At 40.4% G+C, this 16,862-nt stretch overlaps 1 protein-coding gene across 9 annotated transcripts in view; it reads left to right on the forward strand.

Moving 5' to 3' along the window:
• The window catches only part of ADAT1 (adenosine deaminase tRNA specific 1), a 25,981-nt gene continuing 9,119 nt past the window's right edge, over positions 1-16,862 (forward strand). For 4 of the 9 annotated variants that reach the window (XR_008451987.1, XR_008451986.1, XM_054078295.1 and 1 more), the window contains exons 1-8: positions 1-330; positions 1,042-1,110; positions 2,336-2,390; positions 3,108-3,238; positions 4,755-5,358; positions 7,049-7,194; positions 9,544-9,643; positions 11,993-12,079. Coding sequence is in view for 7 of the 9 variants with exons in the window: in XM_054078295.1 (XP_053934270.1) it covers positions 162-330; positions 1,042-1,110; positions 2,336-2,390; positions 3,108-3,238; positions 4,755-5,358; positions 7,049-7,194; positions 9,544-9,643; positions 11,993-12,079 (1,361 nt within the window). In the remaining 2 variants the exon portion in view is untranslated. The other 5 variants (XM_054078297.1, XM_054078300.1, XM_054078296.1 and 2 more) reach the window with 4 other exon arrangements.

Here is a 16,862-nt window from a genome sequence, read left to right on the forward strand (position 1 = left end):
GAGGCGCGGGGAGTCCCGCAGTGGCGGTTCTTTCTCCTGGGGACAAACAGCTTTTATTTCCTGCGATGCGTTGCTCGCAGAGCCCGCGGGGGGGGGGCGGTAGCCGCGGGGTGCTGAGGCCGTGAGGGGGGTCCCGCTCTGCCCGAACCCGCCCCGGCAGCATGTGGTCCGCTGATGGCATCGCCGAGCTGTGCTACCTGCACTACAGGACTCGGCTCCCGAAGCAGGGGAAGCCGGATCCGAACAGGGAGTGGACGTCGCTGGCGGCTGTTGTCAAAGTGGAGCCTGCAGCCCGAAGCGAGGTTCTTGCCGGTGCGGGGGCTCTGCGGGGTAAGAAGGGGGGGGGGGAGAGAGAGAAGGCGGCAGTCTTGAGACTTTGCTTTTTTTATTTAAGATACGCTTTGAAAAATAATAATACGCTTTTTCCTGTCCCAGCCCTGTCTCTGCCCAAATTCTTTACTCTGAGAAAGTTTATTACTACGTTCTGTCTGGAAAGTGGTGGAGTGAAATGCTGTTCTTCTCAGACTGTAGCTAAGACAATGAAAGCCCGCATTCGGCTGATGAATTAGTGGCAGAAGGCTAGGCAGGACCTGAATATCCACGTAAATCCTCGCAAAGATGCGTTTGGCTACTATTTGAAAGAATCCTAGAAAGGTCCCAGTCGGCTCTCCTTTAACAGGCTGTGGTACTGCATTGTGTGTTTGTGTTAGTTTTCCACCATCCCCTTTTCCCTTACAAGCCCTTCCATGACTGTATCCCGTGCTTCCTTCTTATGTGTTTGAGGAATCCTCTGCTAGTGCCCACTGTGTTGTCTAGTGTATCAAGTCTGTGTCAGCACTCTTGCTATGGGATCATAGATTTTTCCCAGTACTTTCTGCCTAATGTGTTCAGTTCTCCAGCTGTTTGCCTTTCGGAATGTCCGTTACTCATCTCCCTGTACTTTCCCTTCTACACAGTGTTCTTTGTGCTCTCTCACTGGAGTGGCTGTGTGAAAGCAATGCTTCTGGCTATAGGTTGTTCACTTGATGTTTCATTTTTCAGAAACTATGGAAGTTGTTGCTCTGGGAACTGGAACAAAATGTATTGGCCAAAACAAAATGAGAAAAACTGGTAAGTGTGATGTAAAATCCAAGAACAGAGTACCTACGCTACTTTCTTTCTTGCTGGTCTCATTAGAATCAAAAAAAAATGTCTAAGGCATTAAGTTTGTACTTCTGGAGTGAAGCCAGAAGTGTAAGGCCAACCTCACCTCGTCAAGAAGAGGGGCTAAAGCAGCCAGAACTGCTGCCCTGAAAGTTTGCTGCACTTGCTGCCTTAAAGGTGAATAAACTTTTTGTATATGGAAATGTGTAGTGTAAACTCCGAGTCTGTGTACTCGAATGCATAATAACGAAAAGCAAAATAGAACGTGAGCAATATAATTGTGCTTCAGTCTACGTTTATCATGGTCTGATGCAAAAGATGGCGCTGCTGAGTTATGATAGGGCTGACAACACAGCTTACCTGTGTTCTGCAACTAGATAATTTTATCTGCTCGCACAGTTAAGTGTATGGGTTAGATACATGACTTCCCACAGCTGCCATTTCTTACCATTTATTATAGAACTTCCCCTGCTTTGCATGCCTGGTTTTTATTCACAATGTATCTGTCTCCTCTCTTAGGTGAGGGGAAAAGCCCTAATAAATACTGCTGAAAAGTTACTAAGGAGAAGTGTTTGTGACTACGTAGCTACAGGACTTACTACCTTCCTTGAACTTCAGAGAGGAGGAGGAGGAGTAGAGCAAAATAGAAGAAATGATTTTGCGTGCATCAGTTTTAGACTGCTTAGTGCTCAGTGTAACATCTTTCATATTGAAATGAATTAGTGGAATAAAAGAGATGGAAATAAGTTGTGTGAATTAAATTGTAGGACGTAGTGCAGCAAGAAAGTTCAACCAAGGCTTGACAAACACTTGGCTTTTTCTGGATGTTAAGCTTAATCTGAGAGTATCAAGATTTACTGTTTACTATTAAGAACAAATATCGGGAAGGTTTTGAAGGAAGACAGTGTTTCTTCAACTGAAAGGATTTCAGATATCAGAAGAGTTAAAATTTTGTATTTAAACAAGTCTCTGACTTGCTGTGAAGTGAAGACATTTTTTATTCTTCGTTTGTGTAGGCTATTGACCTCCTTTTGTAGTGACTGGAAATTCAAATATCTTCGAGTAACCTAATACTGATGTTGAACCCTCATACGTTAGCAAAGCTGCAGAGCTGTTACCTGTCAAATTCTGCTTGCTTTGTTCGTCTCCTTTCAGTAATGATGCATATGTTCTCATCTGGTTGTTCCTTCAGGAGACATTCTGAATGACAGTCATGCTGAAATTGTGGCAAAGAGGAGCTTTCAGAGGTGAGGCAACAAGTTCACATGCTTTTATACAGTGCCAGTTGAGGTGGTCGTAATACAAATAAAAAAACAGCCAGATTTCATAGCTTCAGGGATGAGAATGTAGTGAAAGAGAGTTACTTTTGTATGGGTAACAGTATTCCCTTTGTTGGCAGAATTTTAACCTAATATTTATACTTCTAGGTGGCGTTAAGGCCCTTTCACAAAAGCTTGTTTCTTCCTCATTCTTGTAGAGCTTCAGTACAAAGAAATAGGATCTAATTTCAGTGCGGGTCTGAGGATTAGCTGTGAAGGGTAGCACTTTGCTGTTTCCCACATACCAGTCCCCTTGTTCACATACGGTGAGCTGGTATGAAGAACTGAGCCAGGAGAGTAGTAGTGCTGCAGAAATTAATATATTTCTTGTGGTTTGATGCGTCTAAACTGTCTCTCACGTAATCAGATGAGTTGCAGTGCTGGTAAAAATACAGAGTGCGAGGAAAGGGTCTTAGACAATTTGAAGCGATAGTTAACTCCACCGAATCCAACTCTGAGTTTTGTTACTAAATTTCCAATGATGTGTTTCTGTTTATGTTGGATCCCATCTATCTGTAGAAGCATAAATGATGGCTCATCAGATTATATCAGGAAAGAACAGGTGCTACTGGGTGTCTATTTTTTTGTTTTCCTGTGCATCAAAAAAATGATGTAAATGCTTCATGAAAACTTTCTGCTGAACAGGTATCTTCTCCATCAGATGTGGTTGGCAGCTTCCCATCAGCAAGGCAGTATTTTTATTCCAGGAACTGAAATTGGGAAATGGAAACTCAAATCAAATATCGTATTTGTTTTCTTCTCCAGTCACACCCCCTGTGAGTATGCTGGAGTGAACCAATATAATAGCTCCCACTTGTAGAATCTTTTCTGCCCTTCACCTTTCTTTTGTGTCTCTCTGGTCTGGAGTGAGGGTGAGGCAGTGACTCATGTTATCAGTATGTGCTCTAAGATGTACTTGACTGGTCCTCCACAGATACATTTCGCATTTAATCACACTGCATGTGATTCATGAAAACTCATTAAGTCCCAAACACTGCTTCACTTTCTTTTTAGGCAATACTGGCAACTATTTTCTCTGTCTGGAAACTAATGTACTTGTCAGAGGTCCTGTCATATCTCTTGGTTGCTTTCCTTTAAATGTTGTCTCCTTGGATTCGATTTTTAATAAACATTGACGTTTACCACAGTTGCAAAAAAAGTAAACAAAACCAAAACCCAAACAACTGCAGGAGGGAGGAGGGAGGCAGGTGCAGAACAGCACCCCAAAACCCACCAGCCACACAAAATACCCAAACCATCAAACAAAAAAAAACCCCAACCAACCAAAATCCCCAAAAACCCATGAACAGCTTCCATCCCAAATAAATGAAAAAACAAAACCAAACTCAAAAAAAGCAACTAAAAAGGCCCACCCATGAAACAGGGCCACCACCCCTAACCCAAAACTTCTTATGGAATGGAATGCAACAATGCAACTTTTTGATTTGTCCTGGAAAATGGTTTTTTGTGTGTTTATTGTTTTAAAAAAAAAAAAAAAGAGCACTACAGAGATGAGAATCTGTTGGCAAAACGTAGGAATGTGACCTCTTGGTCTGCCAGCTTATCAGACATCTGGATCTTACTACACTCTTACCAGTATGTTCTTCAACTGGCAGCCTGTTAGCAGAGCAAAGAAATAGAAGCACTCTCAAAATATGCCTCATCCGTACTTCACATAGTGAATTAGTTGGTCATTATTTTTGTGATTCTGATGGCATTGCTGAAATATGCTATGGTTTTCTTTGTCAATGTTATATGAGAACAGAATCTACATCTCCAAATTTAATAGCAAGAATAATTTCCAGGCTGCTTTTTTTTTTTCTTTTTCACGTGCCAGTCAGGTTTTTGTTTGTTTTGAGCTGAGCTCCAGAATTTTGGTTTTGAGCTTTAGTGATACAGATTGCAATTTCAATCCTTGTTCAATAGCTTATTCTTTAATTAGCCTTTTGAAGTTTGTTTTGTTTAGATCAGACTAGTTCTCCTATGAGTCTTCAGCCCTGCTTGTAGTCTGTCAAATGTCTTTGACACCTTTTGCTTTAGAGTTTTGTTTTTTTGATTGCTTCTTAAGTAGAATGCAAAACTTGAAAATAAATGTACATAGGCTATAATTTCAGCAAAGCCTGATTTCATCATTCTACAGGGCAACATTGATTGAAAAGTGTTCTTGCAATTAAATTTTCCTGAGTGCAAATCTGTGAAAGTTAGCAGTAGTTGTAACATCACTGATGTGATGTGTCCCACTCAAGAGAGATGCATTTTTGGCCCATTTGGATATTACTTCTTTTGTTCTAGGTGGAGATGCTTCTATTATTCCAATTAATGAACCAGAGAACCAGCTTACTGAGCCACTAACTGCAGATGATGCAGCTGGACAGTCAGCAGAGTGTAGGAGTCACCAGGATCATTTGGGTCCAGCAGATAAAAGGAAATCAGAGGAAATGGCAAGCGATCCTATAATCAAGAAAATGAAAACTGACAATGATGTTTATTTTTCCCCAACCACTGAAGACCTGGCTGTTCAGGAAGTAACTGAAGCAGATCCAAAGAGCTGTGAATGTTCTGCAGAGGTGCAAGCAGCTAATAAGGAGACTGACTTAGGGAGACCAAAGGTAGTAGATGTTCATAGAACCGGAGCAAAATGCGTGCCTGGAGAGCTGGATGATGCCCGATTACCTGGGCTAGGGTATCACTGCGTGGGATTGTTACGAGTGAAGCCAGGACGTGGGGACAGAACGTGCTCTATGTCCTGCAGCGATAAACTGGCTCGCTGGAATGTGTTAGGGTGTCAAGGAGCTCTTCTGATGCATTTCCTGCAGCAGCCAGTGTATCTGTCAGCAATTGTAGTGGGGAAGTGTCCATATAGCCAAGAAGCTATGCAGAGAGCGATTATTGAAAGGTAAGTGCTCTCCTTTGGAAATCAGATGGTGTGAATGGAGACAATGAGCTATGGCAGGCAGCAAACATCACACAAATATCAAAGACTTCACACCAAAGTTGCTTGCAGACAGCATGAATTTCTGCAAATTCATGTTTTCAGAAAGAAGCCCTGGGTAGGATGGAGAAAAGGTGACTGCTGCTGCTGGGTCAGACTTGGAGAGTCACAGAGGAATTTCCCTTAGATGCCTGATCTCCTTGGTTGTCCCTTCATGAAGCAGTGAGAAGCTGTTTACCCACCTGAGTTTTTCTAGAAGCCTTCCAGCAGAAAAAGCAGCCGGAAGGACACAAAGTCAGTGTAGTCACGTTTTTTAGCATAGTGAAGTTGAACTTTTCTTACCTTCTTCCTGTTTTTATATTCTCAAACAGAGTCAAGAAAAGTTTTAGCTTTTTGTTATCCATACTCCACAAAGTCATTTTGAATATCTCTTAAGTCCCTTTTTACAGAATTGTGTTGGTGAGCAAAAGCAGCTTTTATTTCTGACAGGACCATTCCTAAAATTAAATTAAAAAGCCTCCAAGGTTTCATTTTTCTCCCTGCTGTGAGTAGTGGAGCCGTGACAATATGACCAGGGGAATTTATGTGTTAAGTGAGGTGCACTGCTGCTAAATGAGGAAAGTCACCTGCTGTGCACTGGCTTTCTTGCTCCTCAGATCCTTGAGTTGATGAAAACATTGTCAGCTGCAAAAGGATAGCAAGGGAATATTTCTCTTGCTTCCAAGTTTGAATCAGTGCAGCAAAGGAATCTGTAAGTATAGAGGAGAGTAAACGGAACTGGGCAGGGTGAGGGAAAGGACAGCAAGGAAGAAACCGGGGAGCTGAACCGCTCCCTTTAAGAGGCAGTTGCTAGACCAGTTCATCTGAAAGATTTTACTTCATTTTGTAACTCCTTTTCTCTGTAGCCTTGAAGCCTTCTAGAATGGTTATAAAAGAGGTCATAGTATATTAATAGGGGGAATGCTAGCTACCTATCCACTGGAACTTACTGGGTAATCCTTTCCTCACTCTATAACACATGGGACAAGAAATTGCCCGCCCTCATTCGTCTTAGGGTGCTGTGTCATGCACTTCTTCAGGTTGTTACATCTGAAAACGTAACCTCAGTCTTAGTTCATTCACTGCTCTATATAAATATGATGATTAAAACCAAACCCTTTTTCCTTCCTCCTATGATCCTAATCCCATTCAGTGTGTAACAGTTATTTAAGGTAACAAAGGTGAAATTATATGTGGAACTGCAAGTGTATTTTTTTATCTTTCTAGTTTTTGATTACGATCCTTTAGGTTCATTAAACAGTCGTTAATGTAATATAATTGACTATGTAAATACTTTATGATTATTTTTCATGGTGATTGCGGGAGTATAGTGCAGGTTTTATCCTGCGTACTTGACCTCCATGGTTTATACCAGCTTTTTAGACCTTTTTTAAAATCAGTTCATCATAGTTTTTGTAGGATGGACGAGGTCTTAATAAAGTATGTGGCTTTGTGTTTTTAACAAATACTTTTTGGAAAGGAAAAAATGCCCCCAAACCTCTTTGTCTCACTTCTGTAATTTGTGTTTAATTCTATTTTAATTCTGTTGCACAAAATCAGTTTGTTTGGGAAGACCAGACTCAAAATCAGTTGCATTTTTCTGTGTTTCCTTTAGGTGTCGGCACATTTCATTTTTACCAGATGGTTTTTTCCCTCAGGAGGTTAAGCTGCTGCAATCGGATCTTCAATTTGAACACAGCCGTCAGGCAATTCAGGAAGTTCAAACTAACAGCAAAACAAAACTTGTTCCTTGTAGCGCAGGTGAGTTAACTTGGGCTGGTTGCGTAACTGCGTGCAAAAGTCCTGATATAAATTAGGTGGTTTCTTAAAGCGGAATATCATTCATTGCTGGTGCCAGAGGCAAAGTGTGACTTGTAGCAAGAAATTAATTTCGGGTCAGAACTTAATTGTTAATAATTAATAATATTCAGCCAAACCCTCTAATTCCCTGTAGGGAGTTTTCAGACTGAATGAACACTTGGTTGTTGCCATTAAGAATTTATGATCTAAATAAAGATGGAAAATAACCAGTGAAAGCAAAATTTCGGAGAGCAATAAGAAAACAAAATCAAAAGTCTTCTTGTTTCAGTTAGTTTTAGTAATGAACAGGAGACCTGCCATGCTGAGTTAGGCTTGTAATTGCTCCAGAGATCTTGAACGTAGAAAGAATACAGAGTAGGATAGTGTAAAGGTTTAATTGATAGAGGATTTGGACATTGCGTTTTTTGTAATGGTGATGAATTAATATGCAAGGCACGTTGGGATTTAGCAACATGGTCTCATTTGGGGAAGAAGCCAATGGAACTGCCACTGGATGTGTACGGTTAAGCAGGCTTTTTAAACTTGGACACGCCTGCCTTCTGCTGTTATACATTCTTCTGGCTTAACTGGAACTGGAAGTTATTCTGTTACAGTAGAGTTGATGATAAACTAGAATGGAAACAAAGGGTTCCTTAATAAAAATCAGGTTCGTTAAATTGGGTTTATTTATAGGTGCCAGGAAGGAAAAGATTTCGATCCTGTGAGACGGGAAACAAAATCCATCATTGAAAAGTGGTGCCAATTCACTTTGCAAACAAGACCTGAAACCAGCTGGGACTAAATTCCTGCATATGCCTTTCTTTCTGTACAGTTACTCAGGTCATTCTCTTAAATAAAGATGAATGATGCTTTATCACACTTTTCTTGCTTATATGAATTATGCCAGGTTGATTTTTTTTTTCCTTGAAGAAGTGAAAATTGAAATTAACCCAAAAATCTGGACTGTTACATTGAATATTGAAATATACTTGGTAGGAACATTTCAGCTGATATTTTTAAAAATAAGAATAATGTGTTCCAGGTAATACTTTGAAGTTTGCTGTAACTATGAAGAAATAAAAGAATAGAAAATGTTTTCATATTTAAGTAAATTATTATCTGCTTGTCAGAATCTGTTATCTTCCGACCAGGTGGGTTTAGATACTTCATACATGGAGGATTTAATGTTTAAATACATTAAAAATACTAAATAGCGTTATTTGACATTACATGGGATTTTAATTTAGTAGAGTGATACAACATTGTACTGTCATCACAATGCAAGTACGGTTCACATTTTAGCAGAAGATGGCAATCGCAGCGTACAGTTGAATCATAATACAAGCATGATTAGCGTAACCAGTTTCCATAATATGCTTTATAACGCATAGTTTTTAAGCATCTTGATCAGTAAGATGGTATCATGAAGGAGAGAAGCTGTGAAAATTGACTTCAGAGTTAATGCACATGCAACTGTTTTGCTTATTAGGAACACAGAAATGGGAGAACTTAAGAAACAAAAATTAATCCAAGGCAGTTGAAGTTAAAGGAACTGTCGTTAGGCTGTGGGGGGGAAAGACTGGGCACGTCAGTCGGCTTTGTTTCTGTTTAACATGCTGCTAATGCTTTGCTAGTTATTAATAAATCTATAAGATATTGTATGCAGAGTTTTAGCATTACGAGTTTTACAGTTTAAGATGGTAAAAAGGTTACCAGAATGCTGCTAAAGGATAAGTTTATTGGCACTTGCTATCCCTTCCAACACATTATTTTTATTTAACTACTAGCTTATAACATTTTTCAAGTGAAGTCTACAGATATTTGATGTATGTCAAATGTAGAACTATTTAGAATATTAAATATACAATAAAATAATAGCACACAATAAATTAATAAGGAAAACATGGAGTGACTGCTGCAAATAGCCTGAGGGAGTATTTCACAGCCTGATATGAAAATAAATGGTCTGACTTGGAAATTTCTTCATGCTTTGTCCAGGCAGGATGCACAAAAGAAAGTAGAATTCACCTAGAAAGGGGAGAATTACAAAGCTGGAGGCCAGATATTTAAGGCATGGATTCTTGAAAGCTCTGTGTGTGTTTGTGTATGTATATTTATTTATTACCACACAGAATTTACCTGTTCTTTTAGGTACTGGAATCCTGACCTTCGAGAACCGTGGTCCTCTTTAGATTTTGAATTATTTTGGTAAACATCGTGGTGTAATGTAAGCCCATAGAATGAAAGGAACTGTTACGTTCTGTTTCGTGATGAGTGCATCTCCCTTGTTCATAATCCTTTCTTCTACAGCTATAAGTTGGAGTGCAGTCCCTGAGCAACCTCTGGATGTCACCTCAGATGGCTTCCGACAGGGAACAACAAAGAAAGCGATTGGGAGCCATCAGAGCAGGTAGGAGAATGTTATGGTATCTGGATGCATCTCTCTTGTTTGTTAGCCTCTGCCTCTGTCAGCTCACATTGTGGTGTGCAGTGCAGTGTCAGAGCAGAAGGAAACCTAGGGAGCAGGGAAATGGGAAGAGTCACTGTTTAAGGGGGAAAAGGGGAGTTGGAATGACCAAATATGAGAGTTAACAAGTTTATCCTATTTCTTTTTTGTCACTGTTGATTAAAGAGGGCTCCGTAGGTAATGGTGGTGAGCGACTGATTAATTTTTATTAAGACAGCTTATTTATTGGTGAAGTTACCAGAATTTTTGCTTTGTATCTTTTGGGTTGATGGCTGTGAAGGAAATGTGTGAGAGGTTGAGAGGAGTTACTTGTAGACATCTGCAGACAAATTTCTCTCTCTGTCTCCATTTTCCTTAATTTAGGTGAGGTGACCAAAATTATCAGTGGTCTGTGGAAGTTCACCCTCGGGGTTGGGGTCATGTTTTGGTTGTTGGTGGCTTCTACTACCAATTTATCAATGGTCATATTGTTAATTTTTCCCAGGCTTTCTGGGAGAAAGAAGATAATCCTGACAGTAATGAATACAATTATAAGTAGACCTTAGACAATTCTGTGGAGAATTCGTTCACATGCACATTCTGAGCTTCTCAAAGTTAGGCCTGACTTGACTCAAGTTTATCTTGGTATATCCTAGTATTTAATTTTTTTTCCCTGGAAAGAAGAGGACCAGGAACTTTCTGTTTTGTGACCAGTATTGGTGGCTGGGATGTTGTTAGCACAGGTGATATGCATGACACAGTGTGTCTTTTGAGACAGGCTTTCTATGCCCTGTAAAATATCATTTTCCCATATGCAGTATGTAACATATTCCAGAAGACGTGTGAAATATCAAACAAACCAACCAACAACTCCTTCTCAGTAGGCTTAAATTTGTTACACAGCATTTGTGTATCAACTCTAAAACTTTAGAGCCATCTGCTAGCTGCCGTTTTGCACAAAACTAGGAACTTTATTACAGATCCTCTTTTTAACATGTGCTCAAAATTCACTACAACATTCAAAATGTATTAGAGAGGGCCGACAAGACTGCGATTGCAAAGGTCTCATTTCGTTAGGAAATCAGCATTAAAAACAATGTCAAGGAATACGTAAACTGTTTATGCTTTCGTGATACACAGTCGCAAAAGTAACTCTTATCATGAGAATAAGGAATTTATAGCCTTACTGGGGATTGTGTGTTTAATAATAAACAAGACTTGTATTTCAACTCTGGTGTTTGTGCCCTCAAGGAATCTCAGAGTGATTGGTGGGGAGTGTTGTTTAGGGTTTTCCCTGCCTTAATATGCTAGTTAACACTAAATATCAATGAAGGTAAAGCTCACTGACTGAAAGGAATTTGTAGGTAGATTTCTGGTATGTGCTTTTGTTAATGCTTCATTACCTAAACCACCAAAAACTATAATATGAAACATTGACAGCTGAAATTTTAAAACAACTTTGCATGCCAGTTTTGGGGTTCTTAACATACTAGCAAAATAAGAAGGTTTTTTGATTTAATGGGGTTTTTTTCAATGCTGCTGGAGAGTCGGCTTGTGCATCTTGGAGAACTGAACCAGTCGTTGTGAAGACAAGTGTTTAAAGAGAACTTATAAATGGAGAAGATAGCCGAGGCTTTCAAATACAAACCATGCTTTATAAATCACTCTTCTGATTGTCTTCTCCTTGGAGAAGAGAAGGGCGTAAAGCTCACAGAGATGCATATGGTATCTTTCAAAATTCTTTCAAGCTTCAACTAGCTTTATCTTTTGATGAGCCTATTCCTGTTTAACTGCCTTGCAGTTGTTGAGTGTGTCCTCGTCACCATTGTGAAAAGGACAGCTTGGTCCCAGATATTTCTGCTGGTTCTTTTATTTGTTCTGAATAATACGAAGTTGGCCAGTTTAAACAAGCCTTTGGAGTCCTTCTGAGCTTGTTTGATCCGTTCTGGGTGTAGTCCTTCTGGCTCAACCGTCCTGTAGCCGTGAGCTGACGACAGTGCAGTCCCACACAGATAACACTGTGGGGATATTAAAATGTTCCCTCTCCCAAGTGACGCAGCGCTGGCTGGGACAATGGGGGCAGTGCAGCATTTTGTCACTATAACATATAAAAAAAGGGGGAAAGGCGAGTGGGCAGCTTGGATGGGGTAGGAAAAGTGAAATTGTGGAGGACTTGTTACATTCATTGAGAAGTGAGCATAATGTTTTTTACCAAAAACATTCAGCTGGGATGTACTGCTGTGAGCTCTAAGACAAAGTGCATTTCTGATTTCTTTTTTCCATCAGAATTTTTATTTTTTTTTTTTCCATCAGATCCAAGATCTGTAAAGTGGAACTTTTCCATACATTCAAAAAGCTGGTGTCAAGTGTTTCACAAGAGGATCTGCCAGACACTCTTAGGTAAAGACATTTTTGTTATATTTAGAAGAGTGAATTTATCATAATGAAACCCAGGAATCTGTGATTTTAGCAGAGTCTGCTCATGAATCTCATCTTAGATAAGTTCATTGTTAAATTTGATACCTGAAAAATATGTCACCTGGTTGATGGGTTAGGAAGACTCTCTTTCTGGTCCTTTTAATCACTTCCTTAGAGAAATAGCTATCGCATCTCATATATTAATGACAGAATGAAGAAGCTGCAGGTGGTTTGCTTGTTTGGAGTTAAGGTGAGAATTTGTGGCAGCTGATCTCTTCTGAAGGCTCACTGCTTTTTGAAAGGGTAAACTCATACCAGATAATAAAACATGTATGAAGGAAGTAGAAGGTATGCGTGGCTGAGAACAGGGGAGGCACACCACTTCTGCCTTTCGTGGTACCGAGACATGAGATTAACTTAGCCAAAGTAAGCACACCCTGCGTCTTTAGTTATTAGATCTTGCTTTCTTTTGAGTCTTCTGAATTAAAGATTGCAGTTACCTTTTGTGTCTGTAGAATTGTCTCACGACTGTTTTAAAGTTCTGATGTCAACGTGAGCCGTGTTGTTGATAAAATAGTTTCAACTGATCCTGTAAGTAGAGATACGCTTTATCCTTAGTTCAGTTTTGAATATAAAATTATTGGCCTCCTTTGGGTGGGAGTTTGTCTTCAATTGTTTAGGAATCAGAATTTCCTCAGAGTAGTGTGAACTGGTGTGTTGTTGGATAGGTGACTCATTGTGCTGATCATGTGCTGCTTACATAAAGGCAGTTCACCTCAGGGCTTTTCTAGACTCCAGTGACTTTGTAATTTCCTTTGTCTTTTTTGTCCTCTACCATTTTTCTGTCTGGGCTTCTAACAGAATCCAGCTGATTTGCAGATGTGGCATCATTTTTAGGCTGCAGAGACTCCAGTAGAGGTGCTAGCGCACCAGTCAGCTTGTCCAGTTGCTTTCCTTTTGAAGTCTTTGTTTTTCCTAGTCTTAAAAAGGAAAATAAAAAGTCTTTGTATTACTGTTTTCCTTCTTCTTACCTTTCCCCTTCTACACAATCTACAAAGATCGTGTTTTATTTAACCCTTCCTTCCTCTACTGTTGTCCAGCCTAGGATACTGTGGCAGTTAAAACTTTACATGGAGCTGATACACTGGGTCTCACGTTCTTCTGTTTTCTTCTTTCTTGTGTCTAAAGCTGCTCCTCCTGCTTTTTGTGCCTTCTTTTCTGTTTCATTTTTCACTCCTCTCCAGAGGATCCATGCAGGCGCTGTAAAACTGGAACAGGTAGAGAGCAGAACTTTGCTGGCGTTCCTAAAAGGCAAGTTTAGGAATTTGTAGTGGCGTAGCTTAGCTAAGATGCTAAACGTAACATTCAGACGGGGGTTTTTTTTGGGATTTAGTTTATTTGCTTTCAGCTGAGACTTTGAGAAGGAAGTGGTGTTTGACTGGCATTAGCTACTTCGTCACCAGGAACCAGATAGAGCTGTATTGTGCTGTCCCAGTTTCTTTCTTCATCTCTAATAGTTCTATGATTGCTGTCCTCTGTGCCCTACTTAATGTCTCATCTCCCTCCCTGGACTATCAAAAATTGTTGTTTCTTTCTTTATAGCCTCTTACCTCCACCTGCCATACTTTATTCTCTTCTATTGACTTCCTCTGACGTGTTGTATTGTGTTAATGTTTTGAAATTCCTGGTACATATTTTTCTTTTCATGCTTTCTATGCTCACTGTGAAAGGAATCGTGACAGTGTTGGGCAATGTTGTGCCGTTGCTAATGTGAATTGTTAGGTAAAAATCTCCGCGGTATTGTTTGCAGATCACTTGGTGGTAAAATAGAAAAGGAGCTTTTTCGCTTCGTTGGTTTTATTCCCTGATGGTAGAAAAAAACCCACACTTTTTTCATCACCTGAGGAAGTGAAACCCTTCCTTTGTCAAACAGTGGCATCCACCAGACAGTCACCAGACACTGCTGGTTGTGCAAGGTGTGACTGGCTTTGCAAGTCTTTATCTGAACCTAAGAAAGACTCTGTAACATAAACCCACCCTGACTTCCTTGCTGGGCTTATTATTATTAAATGGATGACTGATCCTCTTTTCTCTTAAATCATAGTCAGGCACCACCACAACTAAGACTGTTTTTTCTCCCTCCTTCCCATTCCATCTGCAGTGCAGACGATTCCAGTTCCAGTGACGCTTAACTGGAGGAGTAGACTGGTTGTGCAGAGGAGTGCCAGGACTTTCAGATGACTTTAAGCTTTAAATACCTAGATTAAAGTATAGAATCTTCACTTGGGCTTCATGTTTAAGACTTTTTTTTGCCAGTATTCATTTGTGAAAAACAAAAGGATTCTTCCAGGTGACCACTAAATATTTCCTGCTGGAGTGACTGAAGATGATTGTAAGGAATTGTCAGCCTAAGGAAAACAACTGCTATGGGAGAGGTGCAATTTCACTGTTACTGCTGTTCTCCAGTAAGAAATAAAAACCCAACCACATCTGGCAAGAATTTTATTGCAATTTTCTAGTCCCTTTTCAATGTTCTTTTTAAAGTTTGTACATTAAATAGATCCTGTGATGGTTCTACCATTGCGCAGAGACCTGCAGGACAGTTGGGTGTTGCAGCAGTGTGTTGTTTTCCTCTGCAGGCTGCCTTGCGTGGGCCCGATTCCGCTCAGCTTTGCATGGATTCGCACGTGGATTTTTCAGACATTACGGTGATTTTGTGTAAGGCTTTTTCCAAGCGTGTGGTACTTTTCAGAATGAAATCAGTGGGTCACCTCTCGCATCTCTGGCACACAGCTATCAGAATAGCTCTCTCTCTTTCTTACACAGTAGGGTAGGGGCGAGATCGAAATAGTAGAGGGAAGCATAAAAGGAATGTAGTCAGGCAGACCTGGATAGGCTGGAGATCATATGATTGTACTGGACTTTGCCTGAGGCAGCAACGTAGTGTTCACTTCTGCCAAAAAAATGGTGCAGGTTCTTCATTACTAATGCTCAGAGCCTTTAATGGCCCAAGTAAAGCTCAGATGTAGTCAAATCACGTGAGGTTTTTAGGCAGATGTAATGTACTTTGAATTTGAAAGCAATTTCCCATATATATGTTGAAAATTTCTTAACAGTTTAATGCAGAAGTTGGGCATGAATTAAATAAATCTGTTTGATTTTGGCAGCTCTTTGAGGAAGCTGTTTATAATGCAGCTTTCCGTTGCATCCACTGTTAAATCCTGTAATGCTGTTGTCTGCTTGGAGAATGAGACCCCAAGAGGCTGCGGTCACGTGTGCTCTCATAGCTGCTACAGGGGGGTGAAAATACTGAGCTGCTTCTTAACTGCCTATCGTGCTTTTGTGCTCGCTGTGCTTTTCCTTAGGGTCTACCGTAACAGTTTCCAAACAAAGGTCTGTTGGAATAATCTAGGTTAGAAAAATCCCATGTGTTTTAGTTAAATTGAAGCAGACTGCCAGGTATGAGTCGCAGAGCCGTCAGTTTGCCAGAAGATTCAGGAAAAAGAGTAACATTTAGCAAGGAAGAAATGAAGAACAGCCAGGCATTGGAGTCTTTATTTTGGCTTAGTGGCAGGTGGAGTCTGTCTGTATGTATATATATGCAGCCATAGCAAATGCAAGGAAAACCATTAATGGGATTGAGCCAGTCCAAAAATCTGAGTTGTATAATTCTCTTTTTGATCTTTAACTATCCTAAATGTAAATTCGTAAGAACAAGTAGCTCTGTTTTGAAGACGTAAACAGCATCTGATATCAGCTGTTCTATGATAAAGGACAAATCTAAGTCATTAGATGCATTTATAGTGAAGGGCAGGATCAAAGTCTTAAATATGTCGGACGTGCTTTAAGTGAAAGAAGCATGCCAGCGTAAGAGAGCTTCCTGCTAAAGAATGATTTGGTCGTTATCCTTGAGTGTAAGCATGCATATTGCTCCCCAGAGAGTGGTTTGGAAGTGGAGGAGAATGTGCAAGTGGCTTGTACTGTGCCTGAGGTCCATGTTGGAGTACCTGGGAGAGAAACGGCTTGCTTGTGCGGAGGATTTGGAGCTGGTTGTGGTGGGTTGACCTTGGCCCTTCTTGGACCTGTGTTGTGTCCTGAATGCTGCTTAGGCAGAGGGTTGCTGGTCTTTTGCCTGTTTGGCGATGATCCCAAACTGTGATCTACCATTGATAATGGGGTTCTGTGACTGTTCCACTGGGCAGGTGGACGACTGTTGCAGTGGGCCCTTCCATGGGAATTTCCAGACCAAGCTGAAGGTTAGTTTGATTAATGTGAAAGAGGTAAAGAAAGCAAAATGGACGAGCTGTGATAAGAGCGCGGACAGGTTTGTATGAGAGCATACAACTCCCTTGTTCAGCAATGGCACAGGTTCTTCACTCTTGTACTTTCTGAACCTAAGTCTACAGGATAGGTTGTATTTCATGGTTTGCGATGCATATCACGGTGTTCTAGAAATATTCTTATAATAGAACTGCTAAATGCCTGCAATACAGCCTCTCATGGTCTGCTGTTACTTTTTTGGGGGTTTGTTGGGTTTTTTTTGGGGGGGGAGGGTGGTGATCAGTATCACCTCTGCCCATGAAAGCCTGTTCTGGAAGTTAGTGCAGTGGTTCTCAGCCTTTTTAGATTAGGGTTCCTGTAGTAGCTTGGCTTTTCTTGATGAAGGTCGTGTTGCCTATGATCTTCCCTTCATATTGGGTTGAATGTATAAACATTGTGAGCCCCATGTGGCGGACAGACTCTTTGGCAAAAGGAGACAAAAGAA

The sequence above is a fragment of the Cuculus canorus genome, chromosome 13 (assembly GCF_017976375.1).
Source record: "Cuculus canorus isolate bCucCan1 chromosome 13, bCucCan1.pri, whole genome shotgun sequence".
Lineage (NCBI taxonomy): Eukaryota > Metazoa > Chordata > Aves > Cuculiformes > Cuculidae > Cuculus > Cuculus canorus.